This window comes from Oncorhynchus keta, chromosome 1, assembly GCF_023373465.1.
Source record: "Oncorhynchus keta strain PuntledgeMale-10-30-2019 chromosome 1, Oket_V2, whole genome shotgun sequence".
In the NCBI taxonomy this organism is placed as follows: Eukaryota; Metazoa; Chordata; class Actinopteri; order Salmoniformes; family Salmonidae; genus Oncorhynchus; species Oncorhynchus keta.
This window is the reverse complement of record NC_068421.1, coordinates 98,556,286-98,581,601: the sequence shown is the minus strand read 5'-3', so window position 1 is coordinate 98,581,601 and position 25,316 is coordinate 98,556,286. Positions and strand designations below refer to the sequence as shown.

The 25,316-nt window shown below is 45.6% G+C and overlaps 2 protein-coding genes across 51 annotated transcripts in view; one reads left to right on the top strand and one right to left on the bottom strand.

The window, feature by feature from the left end:
- The window catches only part of LOC118380369 (tumor protein 63-like), a 195,757-nt gene extending 187,737 nt beyond the window's left edge, over positions 1-8,020 (top strand). The window contains exons 12-17 of one of the 50 annotated variants that reach the window (XR_008068796.1): positions 3,010-3,154; positions 4,495-4,588; positions 4,901-6,757; positions 7,018-7,062; positions 7,106-7,150; positions 7,194-8,020. Coding sequence is in view for 1 of the 50 variants with exons in the window: in XM_052468686.1 (XP_052324646.1) it covers positions 3,010-3,154; positions 4,495-4,588; positions 4,901-5,197 (536 nt within the window). In the remaining 49 variants the exon portion in view is untranslated. Of the gene's footprint in view, positions 1-3,009; positions 3,155-4,494; positions 4,589-4,900 lie in introns of all 50 variants that reach the window. The other 49 variants (XR_008068799.1, XR_008068801.1, XR_008068798.1 and 46 more) reach the window with 49 other exon arrangements.
- Positions 8,021-8,887: 867 nt separating this feature from the next.
- LOC118380368 (zinc finger and BTB domain-containing protein 11-like) overlaps positions 8,888-25,316 on the bottom strand; it is a 36,413-nt gene continuing 19,984 nt past the window's right edge. Inside the window, 11 exon segments of the mRNA XM_052525839.1 lie at positions 8,888-11,224; positions 12,995-13,034; positions 13,036-13,171; positions 13,377-13,453; positions 13,456-13,467; positions 14,276-14,357; positions 15,118-15,235; positions 17,674-17,841; positions 17,926-18,160; positions 21,073-21,399; positions 23,465-24,525. Coding sequence (XP_052381799.1) covers positions 9,717-11,224; positions 12,995-13,034; positions 13,036-13,171; positions 13,377-13,453; positions 13,456-13,467; positions 14,276-14,357; positions 15,118-15,235; positions 17,674-17,841; positions 17,926-18,160; positions 21,073-21,399; positions 23,465-24,525 — 3,764 coding nt within the window. The 3' untranslated portion in view covers positions 8,888-9,716.

Genomic DNA, 25,316 nt, shown 5'->3' with positions numbered 1-25,316 from the left:
CTATCTATTGAGGAACCACCCTGTTGAGACCCCCTCCCACTACTATCTATTGAGGAACCACCCTGTTGAGATGCCCCCCACTACTATCTATTGAGGAACCACCCTGTTGAGACCCCCCTCCCACCACTATCTATTGAGGAACCACCCTGTTGAGACCCCCCTCCCACTACTATCTATTGAGGAACCACCCTGTTGAGACCCCCCACTACTATCTATTGAGGAACCACCCTGTTGAGACCCCCCCCACTACTATCTATTGAGGAACCACCCTGTTGAGACCCCCCCCCCACTACTATCTATTGAGGAACCACCCTGTTGAGACCCCCCTCCCACTACTATCTATTGAGGAACCACCCTGTTGAGATGCCCCCCTCCCACTACTATCTATTGAGGAACCACCCTGTTGAGACCCCCCTCCCACTACTATCTATTGAGGAACCACCCTGTTGAGACCCCCTCCCACTACTATCTATTGAGGAACCACCCTGTTGAGACCCCCCTCCCACCACTATCTATTGAGGAACCACCCTGTTGAGACCCCCCCACTACTATCTATTGAGGAACCACCCTGTTGAGACCCCCTCCCACTACTATCTATTGAGGAACCACCCTGTTGAGACCCCCCCCACTACTATCTATTGAGGAACCACCCTGTTGAGACACCCCCTCCCACTACTATCTATTGAGGAACCACCCTGTTGAGACCCCCCCCACTACTATCTATTGAGGAACCACCCTGTTGAGACCCCCCCCCACTACTATCTATTGAGGAACCACCCTGTTGAGACCCCCCCCACTACTATCTATTGAGGAACCACCCTGTTGAGACCCCCCCACTACTATCTATTGAGGAACCACCCTGTTGAGACACCCCCCCACTACTATCTATTGAGGAACCACCCTGTTGAGACCCCCCACTACTATCTATTGAGGAACCACCCTGTTGAGACCCCCCCCCCCCCTCCCACTACTATCTATTGAGGAACCACCCTGTTGAGACCCCCCCCCCCTCCCACTACTATCTATTGAGGAACCACCCTGTTGAGACCCCCCCTCCCACCACTATCTATTGAGGAACCACCCTGTTGAGACCCCCCTCCCACTACTATCTATTGAGGAACCACCCTGTTGAGACACCCCCTCCCACCACTATCTATTGAGGAACCACCCTGTTGAGACCCCCCTCCCACTACTATCTATTGAGGAACCACCCTGTTGAGACCCCCCCCTCCCACTACTATCTATTGAGGAACCACCCTGTTGAGACCCCCCTCCCACCACTATCTATTGAGGAACCACCCTGTTGAGACCCCCCTCCCACCACTATCTATTGAGGAACCACCCTGTTGAGACACCCCCCCACTACTATCTATTGAGGAACCACCCTGTTGAGACACCCCCCTCCCACTACTATCTATTGAGGAACCACCCTGTTGAGACCCCCCTCCCACCACTATCTATTGAGGAACCACCCTGTTGAGACCCCCCTCCCACTACTATCTATTGAGGAACCACCCTGTTGAGACACCCCCCTCCCACTACTATCTATTGAGGAACCACCCTGTTGAGACACCCCCTCCCACTACTATCTATTGAGGAACCACCCTGTTGAGACCCCCCCCACTACTATCTATTGAGGAACCACCCTGTTGAGACCCCCCCCCACTACTATCTATTGAGGAACCACCCTGTTGAGACCCCCCCCACTACTATCTATTGAGGAACCACCCTGTTGAGACCCCCCCCACTACTATCTATTGAGGAACCACCCTGTTGAGACCCCCCACTACTATCTATTGAGGAACCACCCTGTTGAGACCCCCCCTCCCACTACTATCTATTGAGGAACCACCCTGTTGAGACCCCCTCCCACTACTATCTATTGAGGAACCACCCTGTTGAGACCCCCCTCCCACTACTATCTATTGAGGAACCACCCTGTTGAGACACCCCCCCACTACTATCTATTGAGGAACCACCCTGTTGAGACCCCCCACTACTATCTATTGAGGAACCACCCTGTTGAGACCCCCCTCCCACCACTATCTATTGAGGAACCACCCTGTTGAGACCCCCCTCCCACTACTATCTATTGAGGAACCACCCTGTTGAGACACCCCCTCCCACTACTATCTATTGAGGAACCACCCTGTTGAGACCCCCCCTCCCACTACTATCTATTGAGGAACCACCCTGTTGAGACCCCCCTCCCACTACTATCTATTGAGGAACCACCCTGTTGAGACCCCCCCTCCCACCACTATCTATTGAGGAACCACCCTGTTGAGACCCCCCCTCCCACTACTATCTATTGAGGAACCACCCTGTTGAGACCCCCCCACTACTATCTATTGAGGAACCACCCTGTTGAGACCCCCCTCCCACCACTATCTATTGAGGAACCACCCTGTTGAGACCCCCCTCCCACTACTATCTATTGAGGAACCACCCTGTTGAGACCCCCCTCCCACTACTATCTATTGAGGAACCACCCTGTTGAGACCCCCCTCCCACTACTATCTATTGAGGAACCACCCTGTTGAGACCCCCTCCCACCACTATCTATTGAGGAACCACCCTGTTGAGACCCCCCCACTACTATCTATTGAGGAACCACCCTGTTGAGACCCCCCCCTACCCCACTACTATCTATTGAGGAACCACCCTGTTGAGACACCCCCCCACTACTATCTATTGAGGAACCACCCTGTTGAGACCCCCCCACTACTATCTATTGAGGAACCACCCTGTTGAGACCCCCTCCACTACTATCTATTGAGGAACCACCCTGTTGAGACACCCCCCTTCACAGAAGTACCATTCACAGAAGACTGTTTCTATAGTGATGCTCACTGTAGCTGGTCTTAATGGACATCATATGTAAAACACCGGTATGCTGCTGGAGATAATCTCAAATTCATTAACATTAAAATAATAATAATAATAATAATTAAAAACATCAAATTGTCCTTTTAAGAAACGCTCACAGTGGTCTGTTTTATTCTGTAGTGACTCCGATGATGGGCCACATGGCTATGAACGCTGACATGTCGACCCTGAGCCCCGCCCACATCCTGCAGCCCCAGTTACCCATGGTGCCCAGCTCCCACTGCACCCCCCCGCCTCCCTACCCCATGGACAGCAGCATCTCCAGGTACCTAGCTAAACAACCACCAGTGGAGGCTGGTGAAGGAAGGACGGCTCATAGTAATGACTGATAGTATCTCTATTTGAGATATTTGATGCCAATTCCATTCATTCCAGCCATTACTATGAGCTCGTCCTTCCGATTTTAAAGTGGCACCAGCCACCACTGATAACCACGCGTCTGTTGATGCGTCTGGACCGTTGTGGGCACTATAAAGTCCGGACGAGCCGCAATATTTACAGAACGATTGCAACACGGCTCTGTAGCGTCACCTAGCGATAGTTTATATAAAATAAACTGAACCGCTGTACTTTGCTCACTTTCTAGTGCCCGTAACCGACAGAAATCTCTCTACTGTTGGCCATTTTTGACAGAAATCTCTCTACTGTTGGCCATTTTTGACAGAAATCTCTCTACTGTTGGCCATTTTTGACAGAAATCTCTCTACTGTTGGCCATTTTTGACAGAAATCTCTCTACTGTTGGCCATTTTTGACAGAAATCTCTCTACTGTTGGCCATTTTTGACAGAAATCTCTCTACTGTTGGCCATTTTTGACAGAAATCTCTCTACTGTTGGCCATTTTTGACAGAAATCTCTCTACTGTTGGCCATTTTTGACAGAAATCTCTCTACTGTTGGCCATTTTTGATCTCTCTAGTGTTGGCCATTTTTGACAGAGATCTCTAGTGTTGGCCAGTTTTGACAGAAATCTCTCTACTGTTGGCCATTTTTGACAGAAATCTCTCTACTGTTGGCCATTTTTGACAGAAATCTCTCTACTGTTGGCCATTTTTGACAGAAATCTCTCTACTGTTGGCCATTTTTGACAGAAATCTCTCTACTGTTGGCCATTTTTGACATAAATCTCTCTACTGTTGGCCATTTTTGACAGAAATCTCTCTACTGTTGGCCATTTTTGACAGAAATCTCTCTACTGTTGGCCATTTTTGACAGAAATCTCTCTAGTGTTGGCCATTTTTGACAGAGATCTGTGTTGGCCATTTTTGACAGAAATCTCTCTACTGTTGGCCATTTTTGACAGAAATCTCTCTACTGCCTGGCCATTTTTGACAGAAATCTCTCTACTGTTGGCCATTTTTGACAGAAATCTCTCTACTGTTGGCCATTTTTGACAGAAATCTCTCTACTGTTGGCCATTTTTGACAGAAATCTCTCTACTGTTGGCCATTTTTGACAGAAATCTCTCTACTGTTGGCCATTTTTGACAGAAATCTCTCTACTGTTGGCCTTTGTCTTCACTTACTAGATATAACAGAGTTATTACAAGAATGCTGAGGTAGTATTTTCACTACTAACCTGTTCCCTTCTCCGTGTCCCGTTGCAGCTTTCTTCTGCGGCTGGGCTGCGCAGCCTGCCTGGACTACTTCACAGCACAGGGCCTGACCAACATCTACCAGATCGAGAACTATAACTTGGAGGTGAGGCCTTGCCTGTCGCACGCACCGCATCTGTGTGGACAGACTCAGAGAGACGGGTCGGGTGGCTTCAAAAGGGCCTGAACCTTCATCTATTTCTATCTGATTTCTATCTGAAGGCCTCTTGTCCATTTTTTGTATTCAAACCTGAACTAGAGTATATCGTCTTCTGACGGATGGCATTCATTCTAACACGGCAGGAGTTGCCACCAATTATCAGTGCAGAGTTGTTGTGCTGTCTGGGGGGCCTGAGCCTTGCCTGAGCGAGAGAGAGGACTAAAGAGGCTAAGTGTGTGATGTCATCCCCGTCCACAGGACCTGTCCCGGCTGAAGATCCCGCAGGAGTTCCAGCACGTCATCTGGAAGGGCATCATGGAGCACCGGCAGAGCATGGAGTTCTCCCCTCCTCCCCACATCCTGCGTACCTCCAGCGGGGCCTCCGCCGTCAGCGTAGGGTCCTCCGAGGCCCGCGGCGAGCGGGTCATCGACGCCGTGCGCTTCACCCTGCGCCAGACCATCTCCTTCCCTCCGCGTGACGACTGGTCCGACTTCTCCTTCGACCTGGACTCCCGACGCAACAAGCAGCAGCGCATCAAAGAGGAGGGTGAATAGAGAGAGAGACACTCTGGCCGGAGTGTGTCTCTCGAGTTGTCGGGGGAATTTTTTTTTAAAGCGCACTGCAACAATAGGTCTGTAAAAGGCCATTTTCTCTGACATTCACAGAGATCGCTTTTTTTTTTACAAACGCTGTAGATGTCAGCTCAAGCATATATTAGCTTTTAAAAAGTAGAGTGCAGTACTCTTCACAGCAGTGCACCTTGGATTGAAGCCCCTGGCTCAGTCCCCCTTCATATGTCATACACCTGTTGACCAACCCACTCTCCTATCACAGTACAGGACTAGGACATCTCTGCTTTAACGTTCTAAGCTCAGATAATCCTAAATAGCAAAAATACTATGCAAATAAAAATGCACTTATTTTTTTAAATTTTTTTTAAAGCCTTCATGCCAGCTAGATAAGAGAAAACAGCTATATTCTTTATTTTTTAAAATCAAATTTCTTGAGACAAAGCACTTAAGAAATGCTTTTGTGATTTGGTTTGATATTGTTTTATAGTGTTCATTATCCATTCCAATGTTAAAGCATGAGAGGAAGTTTCCTCTTTGAGAGGAAACTTTTAGGGGTTTTGTTTGTCCTTGGTTGAGATTGAATCCAAGGCGCGTTATAGAGCAGGACACTAGACAGCCAAGATTTTTCCTGACGTTAAGACATGTATTTATGTCCGTTTTTCTGTCTTGCTGTTTGTTGACTCACTTGGGTAAACCAAGAAGAACCTCACATTAAAACAGGCGAGTGGCGGCATCTAGTGGCCACACTGGTACTGCACCAATCACTGCTAAATACAATGTAAAAATGGAGTCCTATATTAACGTCTGCTCAAACGTAAATTACGGTCATCACTAGTTACCATAGCCAACAAATCATAATTATGGTGAACCCTTTGCCTATTTCTAGCATTTATCTTCTAAAAATCTGATTTTAAACCTAAACCCACTGCCGACATTATGCCTAATCTTAAGACTTCATGAATTTTACGATATAGCCATTTTTACTTTGTGGCTGTGGTAACCAGTGACAACTTTAAAGAACCTATAAAAGTCCAAGTGTATTATGCTGCTCAATACTGTTATGGTTACCTGTTATTTTTTAGTTCACAACACTGTTTTGACCTGATTGTATACACTTCCAAGATACATATTTTTTGACTTCCTGTCAGGGAGAAGTGTTAATAACATGCTGGAACTGGTTTTCTACTGTGCCTGTGTTAAACCCTCGTCGCTCCGAGATGCCCAGGAAACCTAGTGTTAGCCGTCGTGTTTATAAGTACCTAATGTATTTCTACGTGCACGACAAAATAATGCATTATCACAAACCGTTGGTACCTGAAGTATTTACGTTTATCATTACCGAGTAACTGAAACTAACAAGAAACTCGATATGCTCATAGCCCTTGATGTTGTGATGGTTACCAATAAACGTGACCCGATTGTGATGGTGTTCACCTTTCCCATTGTCGTGTCTCAAAGTGCACCCTACGCACTACTCGACCAGGGGGCCCTGGTCAGGGGTAGTGCACTATATAGGGAATAGGGTGCCAGCCCTGATCAGAGGTAGTGCACTATATAGGGAATAGGGTGCTAGCCCTGATCAGAGGTAGTGCACTATATAGGGAATAGGGTGCTAGCCCTGATCAGAGGTAGTGCACTATATAGGGAATAGGGTGCTAGCCCTGATCAGAGGTAGTGCACTATATATAGGGAATAGGGTGCTAGCCCTGGTCAGAGGTAGTGCACTATATAGGGAATAGGGTGCTAGCCCTGATCAGAGGTAGTGCACTATATAGGGAATAGGGTGCTAGCCCTGATCAGAGGTAGTGCACTATATATAGGGAATAGGGTGCTAGCCCTGGTCAGAGGTAGTGCACTATATAGGGAATAGGGTGCTAGCCCTGATCAGAGGTAGTGCACTATATATAGGGAATAGGGTGCTAGCCCTGATCAGAGGTAGTGCACTATATAGGGAATAGGGTGCTAGCCCTGATCAGAGGTAGTGCACTATATATAGGGAATAGGGTGCTAGCCCTGATCAGAGGTAGTGCACTATATATAGGGAATAGGGTGCTAGCCCTGATCAGAGGTAGTGCACTATATAGGGAATAGGGCAACATTTGGAACACATTAATTGCCTGCTTGTTCTGCCACCTATGTACTGTCTATGGATCGTGTGTGTGTGTGTGGGGGGGGGGTCTGTTGAGAACATTTCTGGTCTATATTTCTCTATTGTAAATGATGTTAGTTGTACAATTGATGGATTGTTGTTTTTTGGAACCACAGTGTCTAAAACTTTTTCTATTTGTTGAACTTGATAGATGGCCAAACCTATTGGGATTATTGTATACACACACACACACACACACACACACACACACACACACACACACACACACAGTTATTTTCTAAAAGCTACATGATAAGTATTTTCCCAAAAAGGTAAATATTTGACAAAAAAAAATAAAAGAAAAAGGAATTTAAGAATAGTTTGTGGTTAAAAGCCAGAACGGAACAGTTAAAAGGAGTTTATTTTGTATTCATTAAAATGAATAAATCTGGTCTTCTCACAAGTCATTGTTGTCGTTGTGCGAATACACACGGTCAGAGGAATGTTGCCATAAAACTGGACATCATCGATATGTTAGAGAAACATGACCCTGGTATGTTGTTGTTGTTGTTGTTGTTGTCGTCGGGAACATCGAAAGCAGAAAACCAGTACCGTCTAATCTATTGTTCCTTATTTTTCTACAATGTATTGTAAATATATTGCAATGTACTTATTTTGATATAAACCAAAAAATAAAATACCGCCTAGTTACCAAATGCTGTCGGGGAGTTTGTGTGTAGATGATGTTTATAGTGTCAACAAATCACTCAATTGGGGAAAAAAAAGAAGAGAAACGACTCAAAACAAAATCAAAACGAACGTTTCAGAAAGAGCAGATGACGAAACAAGACCATCTAAAGCAGAATAAATCATTCATATGGAATGATTTTGTTTGGTAAACCTCTCGGCAGTACGGTGTACACTATGTGGTCCTCAGTGTTTGAGAGAAAAGCAGAAGAGATGAACCTAACGAGCAGCAATAGGTAGTATAACGTTTCAGTTTTAGGCAGAAGGGTTTCACAACAGAGCTCCGTAACCAACTCAATAAGGAAAACCTGTGACCAGCGGGAAGGGAGGTTCACAAATCACATCGAATTTGTCAAATGCGCAAAATACAACAGGTGTAGTAGACCTTACCGTGAAATGCTCACTTTTACAAGCCTTTAACCCACAATGCAGTTCAAGAAATAAGAGTTTAAAAAATATTTACCAAATAAACTAAAGTTTAAAAAAAAAAAGTTATAAAATGACATGACAATAACGAGGCTATATAGAGGGGGCACGGGTACCAAGTCAATGGGTACAGGTTAGTTGAGGTCATTTGTAAAGCCCAACAGAGCTCTAACCAACACAAGGAAGATACTAAGTGTTGTGAAACCAGATTGACCTAAAACAGAACGTGAGCTGGCAGATCAGGCAGGTTTAACTACACGAGGAAGGAAACTGTGAGTCTGGATTCTTTTAGAATTCTATGAAACAAACATCTTTCCTGAGATTCAACAGCCGGGTAACTTCATGAATGCAGTAAATTAACATTTAACATTTAAGTCATTTAGCAGACGCTCTTATAACATTAACCAAGATTATTAATTCAGAATATTTTAATGATTGTCGTTATTTACACATTTATACACAAGATCGAACAGAAAAGTCAAAACCTCAGTTCATTCAATGGTACATAATCAAAATAAAAGTCGACTTGGTACTTCCTGTCCCACTGTAGAGAGAAGGATGGTCCCTGGGTTGAGGAGGAGCAGGGGCTTGGTCAACAGGACGAAAAACAGCCAGGCAGGACCTCAATCTGTCCAATAACAGAAAAACATGACTTTCCTTTGTGTCCTACTGAACCCCAGGTGCCCTGTTACTCCACACTGTCTCATCTCTGTCGAGGAAGCAGGTCTACCACTCACTTCTCCTATGATTAGCCCCTTACCCCCCCACCTTACATAGCGGCCCACTCAGAGCCCTATGGGCCCCTGGTCGACAGTAATGTACTCTAGAGGATAGAGTAACCACATAGCCCTAGTCACCGGACCTGACCAGCTGATTCAGGGACACGACAGGGTTCTCCTCAAAGAATGGAAGAGGGGGCGCAGTGCCACCTTGTGGACTAGCAGCGCCACTACGTAAAATTAAATTAAAATAAAGAAAACAAGTTCTTTTTTAAAACTTTATTTATCATTCAAGGCCTTTTTTTGTTGCTCCAGATTGCAGGAAACGGCCGTTACCAAAGTGCCAAGGGGGGGTGTTATCTTTTGGTCTAGCACGACACAGCTGATTCAAATGATCAAAGCTTCATGGTGAGTTGGTCATTTTAAATAGCTGTGTGGTGTTAAGAGCAAAAACCAAAATGTGCACCGAGTTTGGGAAACGCTGGCCTCGTGACTGAGTCAGTCTACTAGGTGCTGTCTGTCACATCCCTCCACCTCTGCCATGTGAGTCACCTCCACGGTCTGTATAACCTCCTGCTGCTCCATCTCCCTCCTGCTGCTCCACGGTCTGTATAACCTCCTGCCCTCCATCCCCCTCCTGCTGCTCCACGGTCTGCATAACCTCCTGCTGCTCCACGGTCTGTATAACCTCCTGCTGCTCCATGGTCTGTATAACCTCCTGCTGCTCCACGGTCTGCATAACCTCCTGCCCTCCATCTCCCTCCTGCTGCTGCACGGTCTGTATAACCTCCTGCTGCTCCATGGTCTGTATAACCTCCTGCCCTCCATCTCCCTCCTGCTGCTCCATGGTCTGTATAACCTCCTGCTGCTCCATGGTCTGTATAACCTCCTGCTGCTCCACGGTCTGTATAACCTCCTGCTGCTCCACGGTCTGTATAACCTCCTGCCCTCCATCTCCCTCCTGCTGCTCTACGGTCTGCATAACCTCCTGCTGCTCCACGGTCTGTATAACCTCCTGCTGCTCCATGGTCTGTATAACCTCCTGCCCTCCATCTCCCTCCCGCTGCTCCATGGTCTGTATAACCTCCTGCTGCTCCACGGTCTGTATAACCTCCTGCCCTCCATCTCCCTCCTGCTGCTCCACGGTCTGCATAACCTCCTGCCCTCCATCTCCCTCCTGCTGCTCCATGGTCTGTATAACCTCCTGCTGCTCCACGGTCTGCATAACCTCCTGCCCTCCATCTCCCTCCTGCTGCTCCACGGTCTGTATAACCTCCTGCCCTCCATCTCCCTCCTGCTGCTCCACGGTCTGTATAACCTCCTGCTGCTCCATGGTCTGTATAACCTCCTGCTGCTCCACGGTCTGCATAACCTCCTGCTGCTCCATGGTCTGTATAACCTCCTGCTGCTCCACGGTCTGTATAACCTCCTGCTGCTCCACGGTCTGCATAACCTCCCGCCCTCCATCTCCCTCCTGCTGCTCCACGGTCTGCATAACCTCCTGCCCTCCATCTCCCTCCTGCTGCTCCACGGTCTGTATAACCTCCTGCCCTTCATCTCCCTCCATCTTCACCCCCCCATGCAGCACACTTTGCTGGGACAGCACATAGTTCACCACCTGCATGATACTCTGGTCTGACAAGGTCGCGACCCCGTCACCCTGAACGGCTTCCACCGCCTCCACCGTCTCCTCCGTGATCAGCACCGTCTCGATCTCCTCGGCCGGCGGCGCCTGGACGGGCCGGAGCTCGGGGGGGAGATCAGACTCCAGGATGGAGACGGCGTGTTCCACCTGAGTACCCTGGTTGTGAAACTGTAGCGTATCTTTCTCCAGCATGATCTTCCCCGGCAGGAGGTCGCCGTGGTACTTGGTCATGTGCTTCCGTAGGGAGCGGGCATCGATGTGGGCTTCCTGGCACTCGGGGCACACGTAAGGGCGCTCGCCGGTGTGGGTTCGTACGTGTCTCTTCAGAGAGCGGGCGTCGGCCCAGGCTACGCCGCACGTCAGACACTCAAAGGGTTTGACTCCTGAGAGAAGAAGAGGACAGGTGTTAAAAGACAGGGAAACATACAGCTCTACGTTGTACTCCTCTAGCCAACCAATCAACACATCTCTATACTCCTCCAGCCAACCAATCAACACATCTCTATACTCCTCCAGCCAACCAATCAACACATCTCTATACTCCTCCAGCCAACCAATCAACACATCTCTATACTCCTCCAGCCACCCAATCAACACATCTCTATACTCCTCCAGTCACCCAATCAACACATCTCTATACTCCTCCAGCCACCCAATCAACACATCTCTCTAGTCAACCAATCAACTCCTCCAGCCACCCAATCAACACATCTCTATACTCCTCCAGCCACCCAATCAACACATCTCTATAGTCCTCCAGCCACCCAATCAACACATCTCTATACTCCTCCAGCCACCCAATCAACACATCTCTATACTCCTCCAGCCACCCAATCAACACATCTCTATACTCCTCCAGCCACCCAATCAACACATCTCTATACTCCTCCAGCCACCCAATCAACACATCTCTATACTCCTCCAGCCACCCAATCAACACATCTCTATACTCCTCCAGCCACCCAATCAACACATCTCTATACTCCTCCAGCCACCCAATCAACACATCTCTATACTCCTCCAGTCACCCAATCAACACATCTCTATACTCCTCCAGCCACCCAATCAACACATCTCTATACTCCTCCAGCCACCCAATCAACACATCTCTATACTCCTCCAGCCACCCAATCAACACATCTCTATACTCCTCCAGCCACCCAATCAACACATCTCTATACTCCTCCAGTCACCCAATCAACACATCTCTATACTCCTCCAGCCACCCAATCAACACATCTCTATACTCCTCCAGCCACCCAATCAACACATCTCTATACTCCTCCAGCCACCCAATCAACACATCTCTATACTCCTCCAGCCACCCAATCAACACATCTCTATACTCCTCCAGCCACCCAATCAACACATCTCTATACTCCTCCAGCCACCCAATCAACACATCTCTATACTCCTCCAGCCACCCAATCAACACTACGTTGTACTCCTCCAGTCAACCAATCAACACATCTCTGTATGACCAGTGGCTTTACTGTTTTAGACAGAGACAATAATTAGACCCAGTTGAACAGTGTTGTTTGCATCTGATATCGGTTTGAGATGCTGCTCTCATTGGCTCTCATAGACGGTCCCATCTCAGGATTGGTTACATTTCTCCAGTCCCATCCTTCAGGTTTATAGCAAACCAAGTGGCAGGGCTGCCATTAGGTTGAAGAATGACAGATTGTGGATGTGTGAGTGTGTGTGAGTGTGTGTGAGTGAGTGTGAGTGAGTGTGTGTGAGAGTGTGTGAGTGTGTGTTTGTCCAGTGTGTGTGTGTGTGTGTGTGTGTGTGTGTATGTGTGTGTGTTTGTCCAGTGTGTGTGTGAGTGTGAGTGTGAGTGAGTGAGTGAGTGTGTTTGTCCAGTGTGAGTGTGAGTGTGTGTGTGTGTTTGTCCAGTGTGTGTGCGTGTGTGTGTGTGTTTGTCCAGTGTGTGTGTGTGTGCGTGTGTGTGTGAGTGTGTGTGTGTGTGTGTGTGTGTGTGTGTGTGTTGTCCAGTGTGTGTGTGTGTGTGTGTGTGTGTGTTTGTCGTGTGAGTGTGTGTGTGTGTGTGTGTTTGTCCAGTGTGTGTGTGTGAGTGTCTGAGAGTGTGTGTGTGTTGTGCAGTGTGTGTGTGTGTGTCAGTGTGTGTGTGTGTACTGTCTGTCTCTCACCCTGGTGGTTGTTCATGTGTGTGTGTGTTTGTCTGAGCTGTGGTGAACTTCCTGCCACAGTGTTCACACTCTCTCTCCAGGTTCTGCTTGACTCGGCCCTTCTTGCCGTGCGTGGCCTTCTTCACGTGTCTCCTGAACAGGGCCTTCTCAAAGAACTCCTTACCACAGACGTTACACCTACAGGACAGAGAAGCATTATATAAATATAACCCGTTTTACATCAACAGGTGTCTCCTGAACAGGGCCAAAGAACTTAACCCTACAGGACAGACCACCAGGCTGCCTCACTCATTCGACTTGACATGGGAGACCAGACTATAGACTAGGTCAAAGAACATTATTCTAACAAGAGCTGTGAAAGAACATCAGTAATAATACTCACCTGTAAGGCTCTGCCTAAAAACAAACTGTAAACTTGACATGGGAGTACCAGTCCTTCTTAACAATCAGCTAATAACATACTTCCCACAGATCTGATCCAATACAACAACATTATTCAATCTAACTAAGAGCACCAATAATCTAAAAACAAACATAATAAAAGAACATAATAATATAACAACAACATCATCTAATAACATAATCTAACAATAATCTAAAAACAAACATAATAAAACAATAATCTAATCACATAATCTAACAATAATCTAATCTAATCACATAATCTAACAATAATCTAATCTAATCACATAATCTAACAATAATCTAATCTAATCAAATAATCTAACAATAATCTAAAAACAAACATAATAAAACAATCTAATCTAATAACAATATAATAACAATCTAATCTAATAACATAACCTAATAACATAACATATTCTAATAACACAATATCAATCTAATATAACAACATAATGACTATTCCCCACCTACCTGATAGCATAAAGCACCATTATTAATAGTACTATTCCCCACCTACCTGATAGAATAAAGCACCATTATTAATAGTACTATTCCCCACCTACCTGATAGAATAAAGCACCATTATTAATAGTACTATTCCCCACCTACCTGATAGAATAAAGCACCATTATTAATAGTACTATTCCCCACCTACCTGATAGAATAAAGCACCATTATTAATAGTATTATTCCCCACCTACCTGATAGAATAAAGCACCATTATTAATAGTACTATTCCCCACCTACCTGATAGAATAAAGCACCATTATTAATAGTATTATTCCCCACCTACCTGATAGAATAAAGCACCATTATTAATAGTACTATTCCCCACCTACCTGATAGAATAAAGCACCATTATTAATAGTTCCCCACCTGACACTGAAAAGGCTTGAGTCCCAGGTGTTTGTTCATGTGCTGCTGCAGGTCTTTGGCCTCAAAGAAACTCTTATCACAGCTGGAGGAGAGAAGGGGATACAGAGCAGTCAGGACAGGCACGACATCACATACTGTCACAGCTGGAGGAGGGATACAGTCATGATGGGTAGAACAGAGCATCTGCACGAAGCCATTACACACACACACACACACACACACACACACACACACACACACACACACACACACACACACAGTGTTTCCCCTAGGAGTTTTTCCAGCAGCGGTGGCTAAGTTAGCGTGGGAGGGGGGAGTGGTTTACGCGGCGTGGACAATGGCGTTGTCTCCAACCTACATTTTAGAGGCCCTCCTCTTGGCCACAGAGACAAAATGTTGCTGTTTTAAAAGCTAGTTTCCTGCTATTAAAAAATAATAAAATCACAAGATAAAAATAAAAAAAAACAGTTTTACACCGAATTTCCTGCAATTCTATACATTTTACCATCTGCTGTCTGAGTGACTCAAACGTTATAAAATCAAAATGGAGGCCCCATGCCTCGACATTTTGGGAATTTTAGATTCTCCCCGACTGTGTAGTTTCTATTTTGGTGTGTTTTTAGTTCTCAAACATGATCTTATTTAAAAATATATACATCTCCATGATCGTTTCTACATATTTGATATCTAGTTTAAGTCGTATAAGTTTACACTGGAAAACATTTAACCATCCCTTAAAATATTTTAAATATTTACATTTTTTAAATAACTCCTTATAGGGGAAACACTGCACACACAGCTACCAGAATCAGAGAGTGTTTATGAGAGAAGCAGATCCTTACTGACTACAGGGGAATCCTCGTACGTCAGGTCTGGGCTGGTGCCTCTTAATGTGTTTACTCAGACCAGAGGCTCGGTGGAACGACCTTCCACACTGGGTACAGAGATACTTCGATTCACCTGGAAGACATTAAACAGAGATACTTAGATTCACCTGGAAGACATTAAACAGAGATACTTAGATTCACATGTAAGACATTTAACAGAGATACTTAGATTCACCTGGAAGATATTTAACAGAGATACTTAGATTCACCTGGAAGACATTTAACAGAGATACTTAGATTCACCTGGAAGACATTAAACAGAGATACTTGATTCACCTGGCTAAGACATTAAACAGAATACTTTAGATTCACCTGGAAGACATTTAACAGAGATACTTAGATTCACCTGGAAGACATTTAACAGAGATACTTAGATTCACCTGGAAGACATTTAACAGAGATACTTAGATTCACCTGGAAGACATTTAACAGAGATACTTCGATTCACCTGGAAGACATTAAACAGAGATACTTAGATTCACCTGGAAGACATTAAACAGAGATACTTAGATTCACATGTAAGACATTTAACAGAGATACTTAGATTCACCTGGAAGATATTTAACAGAGATATTTAACAGAGATATTTAACAGAGATACAGAAGTATATTGAACTTGTGCTTCCACACAGTTGTGGTTTCTTTGTTAATTAAGCCGTTAACATCCCATCATGCTTAGGGTCATGTATAAAAAGTTGCCCATTGTTTAGGCTACCACGGGCAAAAGAAGAGATCTCAGTGACTTTGACAGAGGGGTCTGAAAGGAGCATAGGGGGGGGCTCTGATTTGATCAGAGAGGGGTCTGAAAGGAGCATAGGGGGGGGCTCTGATTTGATCAGCTCCATTTGGCTCAGAAGTGTGACATGTGTAAGGTACACTGTAATGTATAGACAGACCTGTGTGAATACTGGTGTCTGAGGATAATGTTGTACCTGTGTGAATACTGGTGTCTGAGGATAATGTTGTGTTGTACCTGTGTGAATACTGGTGTCTGAGGATAATGTTGTGCCTGTGTGAATACTGGTGTCTGAGGATAATGTTGTGCCTGTGTGAATACTGGTGTCTGAGGATAATGTTGTACCTGTGTGAATACTGGTGTCTGAGGATAATGTTGTGCCTGTGTGAATACTGGTGTCTGAGGATAATGTTGTACCTGTGTGAATACTGGTGTCTGAGGATAATGTTGTACCTGTGTGAATACTGGTGTCTGAGGATAATGTTGTACCTGTGTGAATACTGGTGTCTGAGGATAATGTTGTACCTGTGTGAATACTGGTGTCTGAGGATAATGTTGTACCTGTGTGAATACGGGTGTCTGAGGATAATGCTGTACCTGTGTGAATACTGGTGTCTGAGGATAATGCTGTACCTGTGTGAATACTGGTGTCTGAGGATAATGTTGTACCTGTGTGAATACTGGTGTCTGAGGATAATGTTGTACCTGTGTGAATACTGGTGTCTGAGGATAATGTTGTACCTGTGTGAATACTGGTGTCTGAGGATAATGTTGTACCTGTGTGAATACTGGTGTCTGAGGATAATGTTGTACCTGTGTGAATACTGGTGTCTGAGGATAATGTTGTACCTGTGTGAATACTGGTGTCTGAGGATAATGTTGTACCTGTGTGAATACTGGTGTCTGAGGATAATGTTGTACCTGTGTGAATACTGGTGTGAGGATAATGCTGTACCTGTGTGAATACTGGTGTCTGAGGATAATGTTGTACCTGTGTGAATACTGGTGTCTGAGGATAATGTTGTACCTGTGTGAATACTGGTGTCTGAGGATAATGTTGTACCTGTGTGAATACTGGTGTCTGAAGATAATGTTGTACCTGTGTGAATACTGGTGTCTGAGGATAATGTTGTACCTGTGTGAATACTGGTGTCTGAGGATAATGTTGTACCTGTGTGAATACTGGTGCCTGAGGATAATGTTGTACCTGTGTGAATACTGGTGTCTGAGGATAATGTTGTGCCTGTGTGAATACTGGTGTCTGAGGATAATGTTGTACCTGTGTGAATACTGGTGTCTGAGGATACTGTTGTAACTGTGTGGATACTGGTGTCTGAGGATAATGCTGTACCTGTGTGGATACTGGTGTCTGAGGATAATGCTGTACCTGCGCGGATACTGGTGTCTGAGGATAATGCTGTACCTGCGCGGATACTGGTGTCTGAGGATAATGCTGTACCTGCGCGGATACTGGTGTCTGAGGATAATGCTGTACCTGCGCGTATACTGGTGTCTGATGATAATGCTGTACCTGCGCGGATACTGGTGTCTGAGGATAATGCTGTACCTGCGCGGATACTGGTGTCTGAGGATAATGCTGTACCTGCGCGGGTACTGGTGTCTGAGGATAATGTTGTACCTGCGTGAATACTGGTGTCTGAGGATAATGTTGTACCTGTGTGAATACTGGTGTCTGGTTTTTACCTGTGTGAATACTGGTTTTTGAGGATAATGTTGTACCTGTGTGAATACGGGTGTCTGAGGATAATGCTGTACCTGTGTGAATACTGGTGTGTTCCTCCAGACTTCTCTTACTAACGAAGGACTTGTCACAGAGCAGACAGTGGAACTGTTTAACAGCGTCATGAAGAGCTCTGTGCATCTTCAGGCTGTGTTTATGAGCAAAGGTCTTCCCACAGACCCTGCAGGAGTGGGGCCGCACCCCTGTGGAAATGATCATTAAGAACAATGACAATGAGGAAGAGGAGGACGGAGGAGAAGAACTGGATTTGGGGGGGGTTGACTGACCAGTGTGGTTGAGCATGTGAATCCTCAGAGAGTACAGCTTAGGAAGAGTCTTTCCACAGATGTCACAGACAAACTCTCTCTTGGTGCGTCCCTTGGTCCTGCCGTCCCCCTCGAGGCCCTCCTCGCCGTAGGGCTGGGGGACCCTGACCAGGGGCGGCCTCTGACTCTTCTGGTGCTTGTGTCTGGTCAGATGGGCCCTCAGAGAGGCCGCGTACTGGAACTCCTTGTTACATAACTAGAGACAAGAGAGAGAGAGAGAGAGAGAGAGAGAGAGAGAGAGAGAGAGAGAGAGAGAGAGAGAGAGAGACAGACAGACAGAGAGAGAGACAGAGAGCGAGAGAGAGACTTGAACAGGATTTCTAATGTACTGTATTTATTTCACTTGGCAAATAAACTTGAAAGAGGGATAACTAACATCTCTCCGAGAACAAATCACTGATACATCACAAAAACATCAAAGCCATATGACTGCCACTCAGAGACAGAAATATAGATGGGCAACAGACCTGCACAAGGCAGCACTGCATACACTAATATAGTCTCTGATCTAGAGAACAGTGTTGTTGGTACTAACACTACACTAATATAGTCTCTGATCTAGAGAACAGTGTTGTTGGTACTAACACTACACTAATATAGTCTCTGATCTAGAGAACAGTGTTGTTGGTACTAACACTACACTAATATAGTCTCTGATCTAGAGAACAGTGTTGTTGGTACTAACACTACACTAATATAGTCTCTGATCTAGAGAACAGTGTTGTTGGTACTAACACCACACTAATATAGTCTCTGATCTAGAGAACAGTGTTGTTGGTACTAACACTACACTAATATAGTCTCTGATCTAGAGAACAGTGTTGTTGGTACTAACACTACACTAATATAGTCTCTGATCTAGAGAACAGTGTTGTTGGTACTAACACTACACTAATATAGTCTCTGACCTGGAGAACAGTGTTGTTGGTACTAACACTACACTAATATAGTCTCTGATCTGAGAACAGTGTTGTTGGTACTAACACTACACTAATATAGTCTCTGACCTGGAGAACAGTGTTGTTGGTACTAACACTACACTAATATAGTCTCTGATCTAGAGAACAGTGTTGTTGGTACTAACACCACACTAATATAGTCTCTGATCTAGAGAACAGTGTTGTTGGTACTAACACTACACTAATATAGTCTCTGACCTAGAGAACAGTGTTGTTGGTACTAACACTACACTAATATAGTCTCTGACCTGGAGAACAGTGTTGTTGGTACTAACACTACACTAATATAGTCTCTGATCTAGAGAACAGTGTTGTTGGTACTAACACTACACTAATATAGTCTCTGAACTGGAGAACAGTGTTGTTGGTACGTACACTACTACACCTAGAGAACAGTGTTGTTGCTACGTACACTACTACACCTAGAGAACAGTGTTGTTGCTACGTACACTACTACACCTAGAGAACAGTGTTGTTGCTACGTACACTACTACACCTAGAGAACAGTGTTGTTGCTACGTACACTACTACACCTAGAGAACAGTGTTGTTGCTACGTACACTACTACACCTAGAGAACAGTGTTGTTGCTACGTACACTACTACACCTAGAGAACAGTGTTGTTGCTACGTACACTACTACACCTAGAGAACAGTGTTGTTGCTACGTACACTACTACACCTAGAGAACAGTGTTGTTGCTACGTACACTACTACACCTAGAGAACAGTGTTGTTGCTACGTACACTACTACACCTAGAGAACAGTGTTGTTGCTACGTACTACTACACCTAGAGAACAGTGTTGTTGCTACGTGAGAACAGTGTTGTTGCTACTACACCTAGAGAACAGTGTTGTTGCTACGTACACTACTACACCTAGAGAACAGTGTTGTTGCTACGTACACTACTACACCTAGAGAACAGTGTTGTTGCTACGTACACTACTACACCTAGAGAACAGTGTTGTTGCTACGTACACTACTACACCTAGAGAACAGTGTTGTTGCTACGTACACTACTACACCTAGAGAACAGTGTTGTTGCTACGTACACTACTACACCTAGAAAACAGTGTTGTTGCTACGTACTACACCTACTGTTGTTGCTACACCTAGAGAACAGTGTTGTTGCTATGTACACTACTACACCCTAGAGAACAGTGTTGTTGCTACGTACACTACTACACCTAGAAAACAGTGTTGTTGCTATGTACACTACTACACCTAGAGAACAGTGTTGTTGCTAGAGAGAACAGTGTTGTTGCTACGTACACTACTACACCTAGAAAACAGTGTTGTTGCTACGTACTACTACACCTACAGTGTTGTTGCTAGAAAACAGTGTTGTTGCTATGTACACTACTACACCTAGAGAACAGTGTTGTTGCTACGTACACTACTACACCTAGAGAACAGTGTTGTTGCTACGTACACTACTACACCTAGAGAACAGTGTTGTTGCTACGTACACTACTACACCTAGAGAAACAGTGTTGTTGCTATGTACACTACTGTTGTTGCTACATCTAGAGAACAGTGTTGTTGCTACGTACACCTACTACACCTAGAGAACAGTGTTGTTGCTACGTACACTACTACACCTAGAGAACAGTGTTGTTGCTACGTACACTACTACACCTAGAGAACAGTGTTGTTGCTACTACACCTAGAGAACAGTGTTGTTGCTACACTACACACCTAGAGAACAGTGTTGTTGCTATGTACACTACTACACCTAGAGAACAGTGTTGTTGCTACGTACACTACTACACCTAGAAAACAGTGTTGTTGCTATGTACACTACTACACCTAGAGAACAGTGTTGTTGCTACGTACACTACTACACCTAGAGAACAGTGTTGTTGCTACGTACACTACTACACCTAGAGAACAGTGTTGTTACACTACTACACCTAGAGAACAGTGTTGTTGCTACGTACACTACACTACTACACCTAGAAAACAGTGTTGTTGCTACGTGCACTACTACACCTAGAGAACAGTGTTGTTGCTACGTACACTACTACACCTAGAAAACAGTGTTGTTGCTACGTACACTACTACACCTAGAGAACAGTGTTGTTGCTACGTACACTACTACACCTAGAAAACAGTGTTGTTGCTATGTACACTACTACATCTAGAGAACAGTGTTGTTGCTACGTACACTACACTTGAATCGCCTGGTCTTCTCGTGTTTGAGCGTGTGCATGATGAGAGCGTAGCGTCGTTGAAACGACAGTCCACACTCTGAACAGACGTGTTCTCCCTCCACCTCACTCCCTCCATCTGGATGGGCGGGGCCATGCTCTGGCCACTCCCCCACAGCCTGCTCTGTGATAGGCTCAGCTCCGTCTGCCACGCCCTCCACTGACAGGATCTCCTCCATGTCCGTCTGGACAACAGTCTCCATCCCGATCAGTGTCGCTGTGGCCTCGTTCACTTTAACTGGTCTCTTGGCGCCTCCGCCTCTCTTCTTGGGGGTGTTGGGGTGAGATTCAGGGGGAGAGATACAGAACAGTTGGGTGAAACCGCTCTCTCAAACACACAGATCAAAGTCTGCTCTGCAAGACTAATGTAAAATCCTCGCAAATTCATCTACAGTGTCGTGAACAAGTATTTGTCCCCTTTCTGATTGTCTATTTTTGCATATTAAGGGACAATAACGTTGTCAAACAGGGGAATTGGGTGTTGCTTGTTACTTGGTAAATTAAATCATTTCATATGTAATTTGTAAATTTAGGTTCCTTTATCTAATATTAAGTTTTGGTTAAAGATATGATACAGTTGAAGTCGGAAGTTTACATACACCTTAGCCAAATACAGTTTTTTTTTTTTTTTTTTTACAATTCCTGACATTTAATCCTAGTAGAAATTCCCTGTTTTAGGTCAGTTAGAATCATCACTTTATTTTAAGAATGTGAAATGTCCGAATAATAGTAGAGATAATGATTTATTTCAGCTTTTATTTCTTCCATGACATTCCCAGTGGGTCAGAAGTTTACATGCACTCAATTAGTATTTGGTAGCATTGCCTTTAAATTGTTTAACTTGAGTCAAACGTTGCAGGTAACCATCCACAAGCTTCCCACAATAAATTGGGTGAATTTTGGGCCATTCTTCCTGACAGAGCTGGTGTAACTGAGTCAGGTTTGTAGGCCTCCTTGCTCACACACACTTTTTCAGTTCTGCCCACAAATTCTCTATAGGATTGAGATCAGGGCTTTGTGATGACCACTCCAATACTTTGACTTTGTTGTCCTTAAGACATTGTGCTACAACTTTGGAAGTATGCTTGGGGTCATTGTCCATTTGGAAAACCCATTTGCGACCAAGCTTTAACTTCCTGACTGATGTCTTGAGATGTTGCTTCAATATTTCCACATTATTTTCCTTCCTCATGATGCCATCTATTTTGTCCTCATGTTGCCATCTATTTTGTGAAGTGCACCAGTCCCTCCTGCAGCAAAGCACCCCCACACCATGATGCTGCCACCCCCGTACTTCACGGTTGGGATGGTGTTCTTTGGCTTGCAAGCCTCCCCCCCCCTTTTTCCTCCTAACATAACGATGGTCATTATGGCCAAACAATTATTTTTTTCTTATCAGACCAGAGGACATTTCTCCAAAAAGTATGATATTTGTTCACATGTGCAGTTGCAAACCGTAGTCTGACTTTTTTATGGCAGTTTTGGAGCAGTTGCTTCTTCCTTGCTGAGCGGAGTTTCAGGTTATGTTGATATAGGACTTGTTTTACTGTGGATATAGATACTTTTGTACCCGTTTCCTCCAGCATCTTCACAAGGTCCTTTGCTGTTGTTCTGGGATTGATTTGCACTTTTAACACCAAAGTACATTCATCTCTAGGAGACAGAACGCGTCTCCTTCCTGAGCAGTATGACGGCTGCGTGGGCCCATGATGTTTATACTTATGTACTATTGTTTGTACAGATGAACGTGGTACGTGGAAATTGCTGCCAAGGATGTACCAGACTTGTGGAGGTCTACAATTTTTTTCTGAGCTCTTGGCTGATTTATCCAGATTTTCCCATGATGTCAAGCAAAGAAGCACTGAGTTTGAAGGTAGGCCTTGAAATACATCCACAGGTACGCCTCCAATTGACTCAAATGAAGTCAATTAGCCTATCAGAAGCTTCTAAAGCCATGGTATCATTTTCTGGAATTTTCCAAGCTGTTTAAAGGCACAGTCAACTTAGTTTATGTAAACTTCTGACCCACTGGAATTGTGATACAGTGAATTATAAATTGAAATAATCTGTCTGTAAACAATTGCGGGACTTGTGTCATGCACAAAGTAGATGTCCTAACCGACTTGCCAAAACTATAGTTTGTTAACAAGAAATTTGTGGAGTGGTTAAAAAACTAGTTTTAATGACTCCAACCTAAGTGTAAACTTCTGACTTCAACTGTATCATTCAGTGTCGGAAATATGCAAAAATAGAGAAAATCAGAAAGGAGGAAAATAGTTTTTTCATGGCGCTGTACACAGTGACTCTGATTATGTTGGTGTTGTAGTCTACCTTGGGGGTGTTGGGGAGCTGTGGGGGTGCTGGGTCCTTCTCCAGCCCCATGTGTAGTCTGACGTACCCTCCCTCCCCCACGGAACGCTGCCGTAGGCGTCTCTTATAGGGGTCATGGGTCCCCTGCATATCTTCATGGATCTCCTCTGCAGGGGGAGAAACTGGCTCTGGCACTTCCTCCACAACCTCCTGCTTGACTTTGGCAGGACGCCCTCTCTTCCTCTTGGGGAGTTGTGGAGCAGGGGGAGGCTTGGGGGCTGACTCTGCCTTCTGGGACGCTGATGATGATGATGATGTTGACGCATTCTCCTGTGGTGTTAGTGTCACTACAGCCAGATGGACCATCTCTGTAGGGGCAACATTCCCTGGGTCCACACTGATGAGGAAGGCCCCTGGCTCCATGGAGGGGGAGGCCCCCTCTCCCTCTTCCCCGTCTTGCGGCTGCTGCTCCAGGGCCAGACAGGCTGACACCACGGCCAGGGACTCACTGGCTCCGGCCTGGCCGCTGTGGGTCACCACCGTCATGGTCTCGGTCTCTCCAGTAGGGGAGAAGAGGGTGACCGACTCGCCTACCCGGGCCTGGCTACTGTGGGTGACTAGAGTCACCGTCTCTGACCCTGCCTCCCCAACCACGGTCATAGTCTCTGGTTCACCTCCCAGAGCCTGGTTGACTACAGACGTCAGATCCCCTCTGAAGGACTCTGTAGTGTTTGCCGTGTCAGCCAGGGAGTCCAGGTCCTCCCCTGCTCCAGCTAGCCCAGTATGAGTCACCACGGCATGGCCGTCGCTGCCGATGGTCATAATGTAGGCCCCAGGGTCTTCATTCGGGGCCTGTTGGGGTGCAGGCTGGCTGGACACCACCGTGTGGATGTCTCCTTGCTGGTAGACCATCAGCTTCTGCTCCTCCACCTTCTTGTGGACGGACTCACAGATCTGAAGGACCTCGGCCATCAGAAGGTGTCGGGCCAGCGTGGCAACGTCGGCCATCACACAGAAGTTGAAGCAGAGGTTGGAGGTGTATGCAAACTCGAGCAGGGGGAGGAAACTGACCTTACTGAAACCTGAGGGGAGAAAGAGAGACAAGTTGTTCCTCTAAATGATGTACTGCTGCCCTCCTGGTGTCTGACCCCATGCTAAATGATGTACTGCTGTCCTCCTGGTGTCTGACCCCATGCTAAATGATGTACTGCTGCCCTCCTGGTGTCTGTTCCCATCGGACCCCATGCTAAAAGATGTACTGCTGTCCCCCTGGTGTCTGACCCCATCTGTCCCCATGCTAAATGATGTACTGGTGTCTGACCCAATCTGTCATAAAGCTAAATGAAGTAATGGTGCCCTCCTGGAGTCTGACCCCATGCTAAATGATGTACTGCTGTCCCCCTGGTGTCTGACCCCACGCAAAATGATGTACTGTTGTCCCCCTGGTATCTGACCCAATCTGTCATGAAGCTAAATGAAGTAATGGTGCTCTCCTGGTGTCTGACCCCATGCTAAATGATGTACTGTTGTCCCCCTGGTGTCTGACCCAATCTGTCATGAAGCTAAATGAAGTAATGGTGCCCTCCTGGTGTCTGACCCCATGCTAAATGATGTACTGTTGTCCTCCTGGTGTCTGACCCAATCTGTCATGAAGCTAAATGAAGTAATGGTGCTCTCCTGGTGTCTGACCCCATGCTAAATGATGTACTGCTGTCCCCTGGTGTCTGACCCCACGCGAAATGATGTACTGTTGTCCCCTGGTATCTGACCCATCTGTCATGAAGCTAAATGATGTAATGGTGCCCTCCTGGTGTCTGACCCCATCTAAATGATGTACTGTTGTCCCATGCTGAAAAATGATGTACTGCTGTCC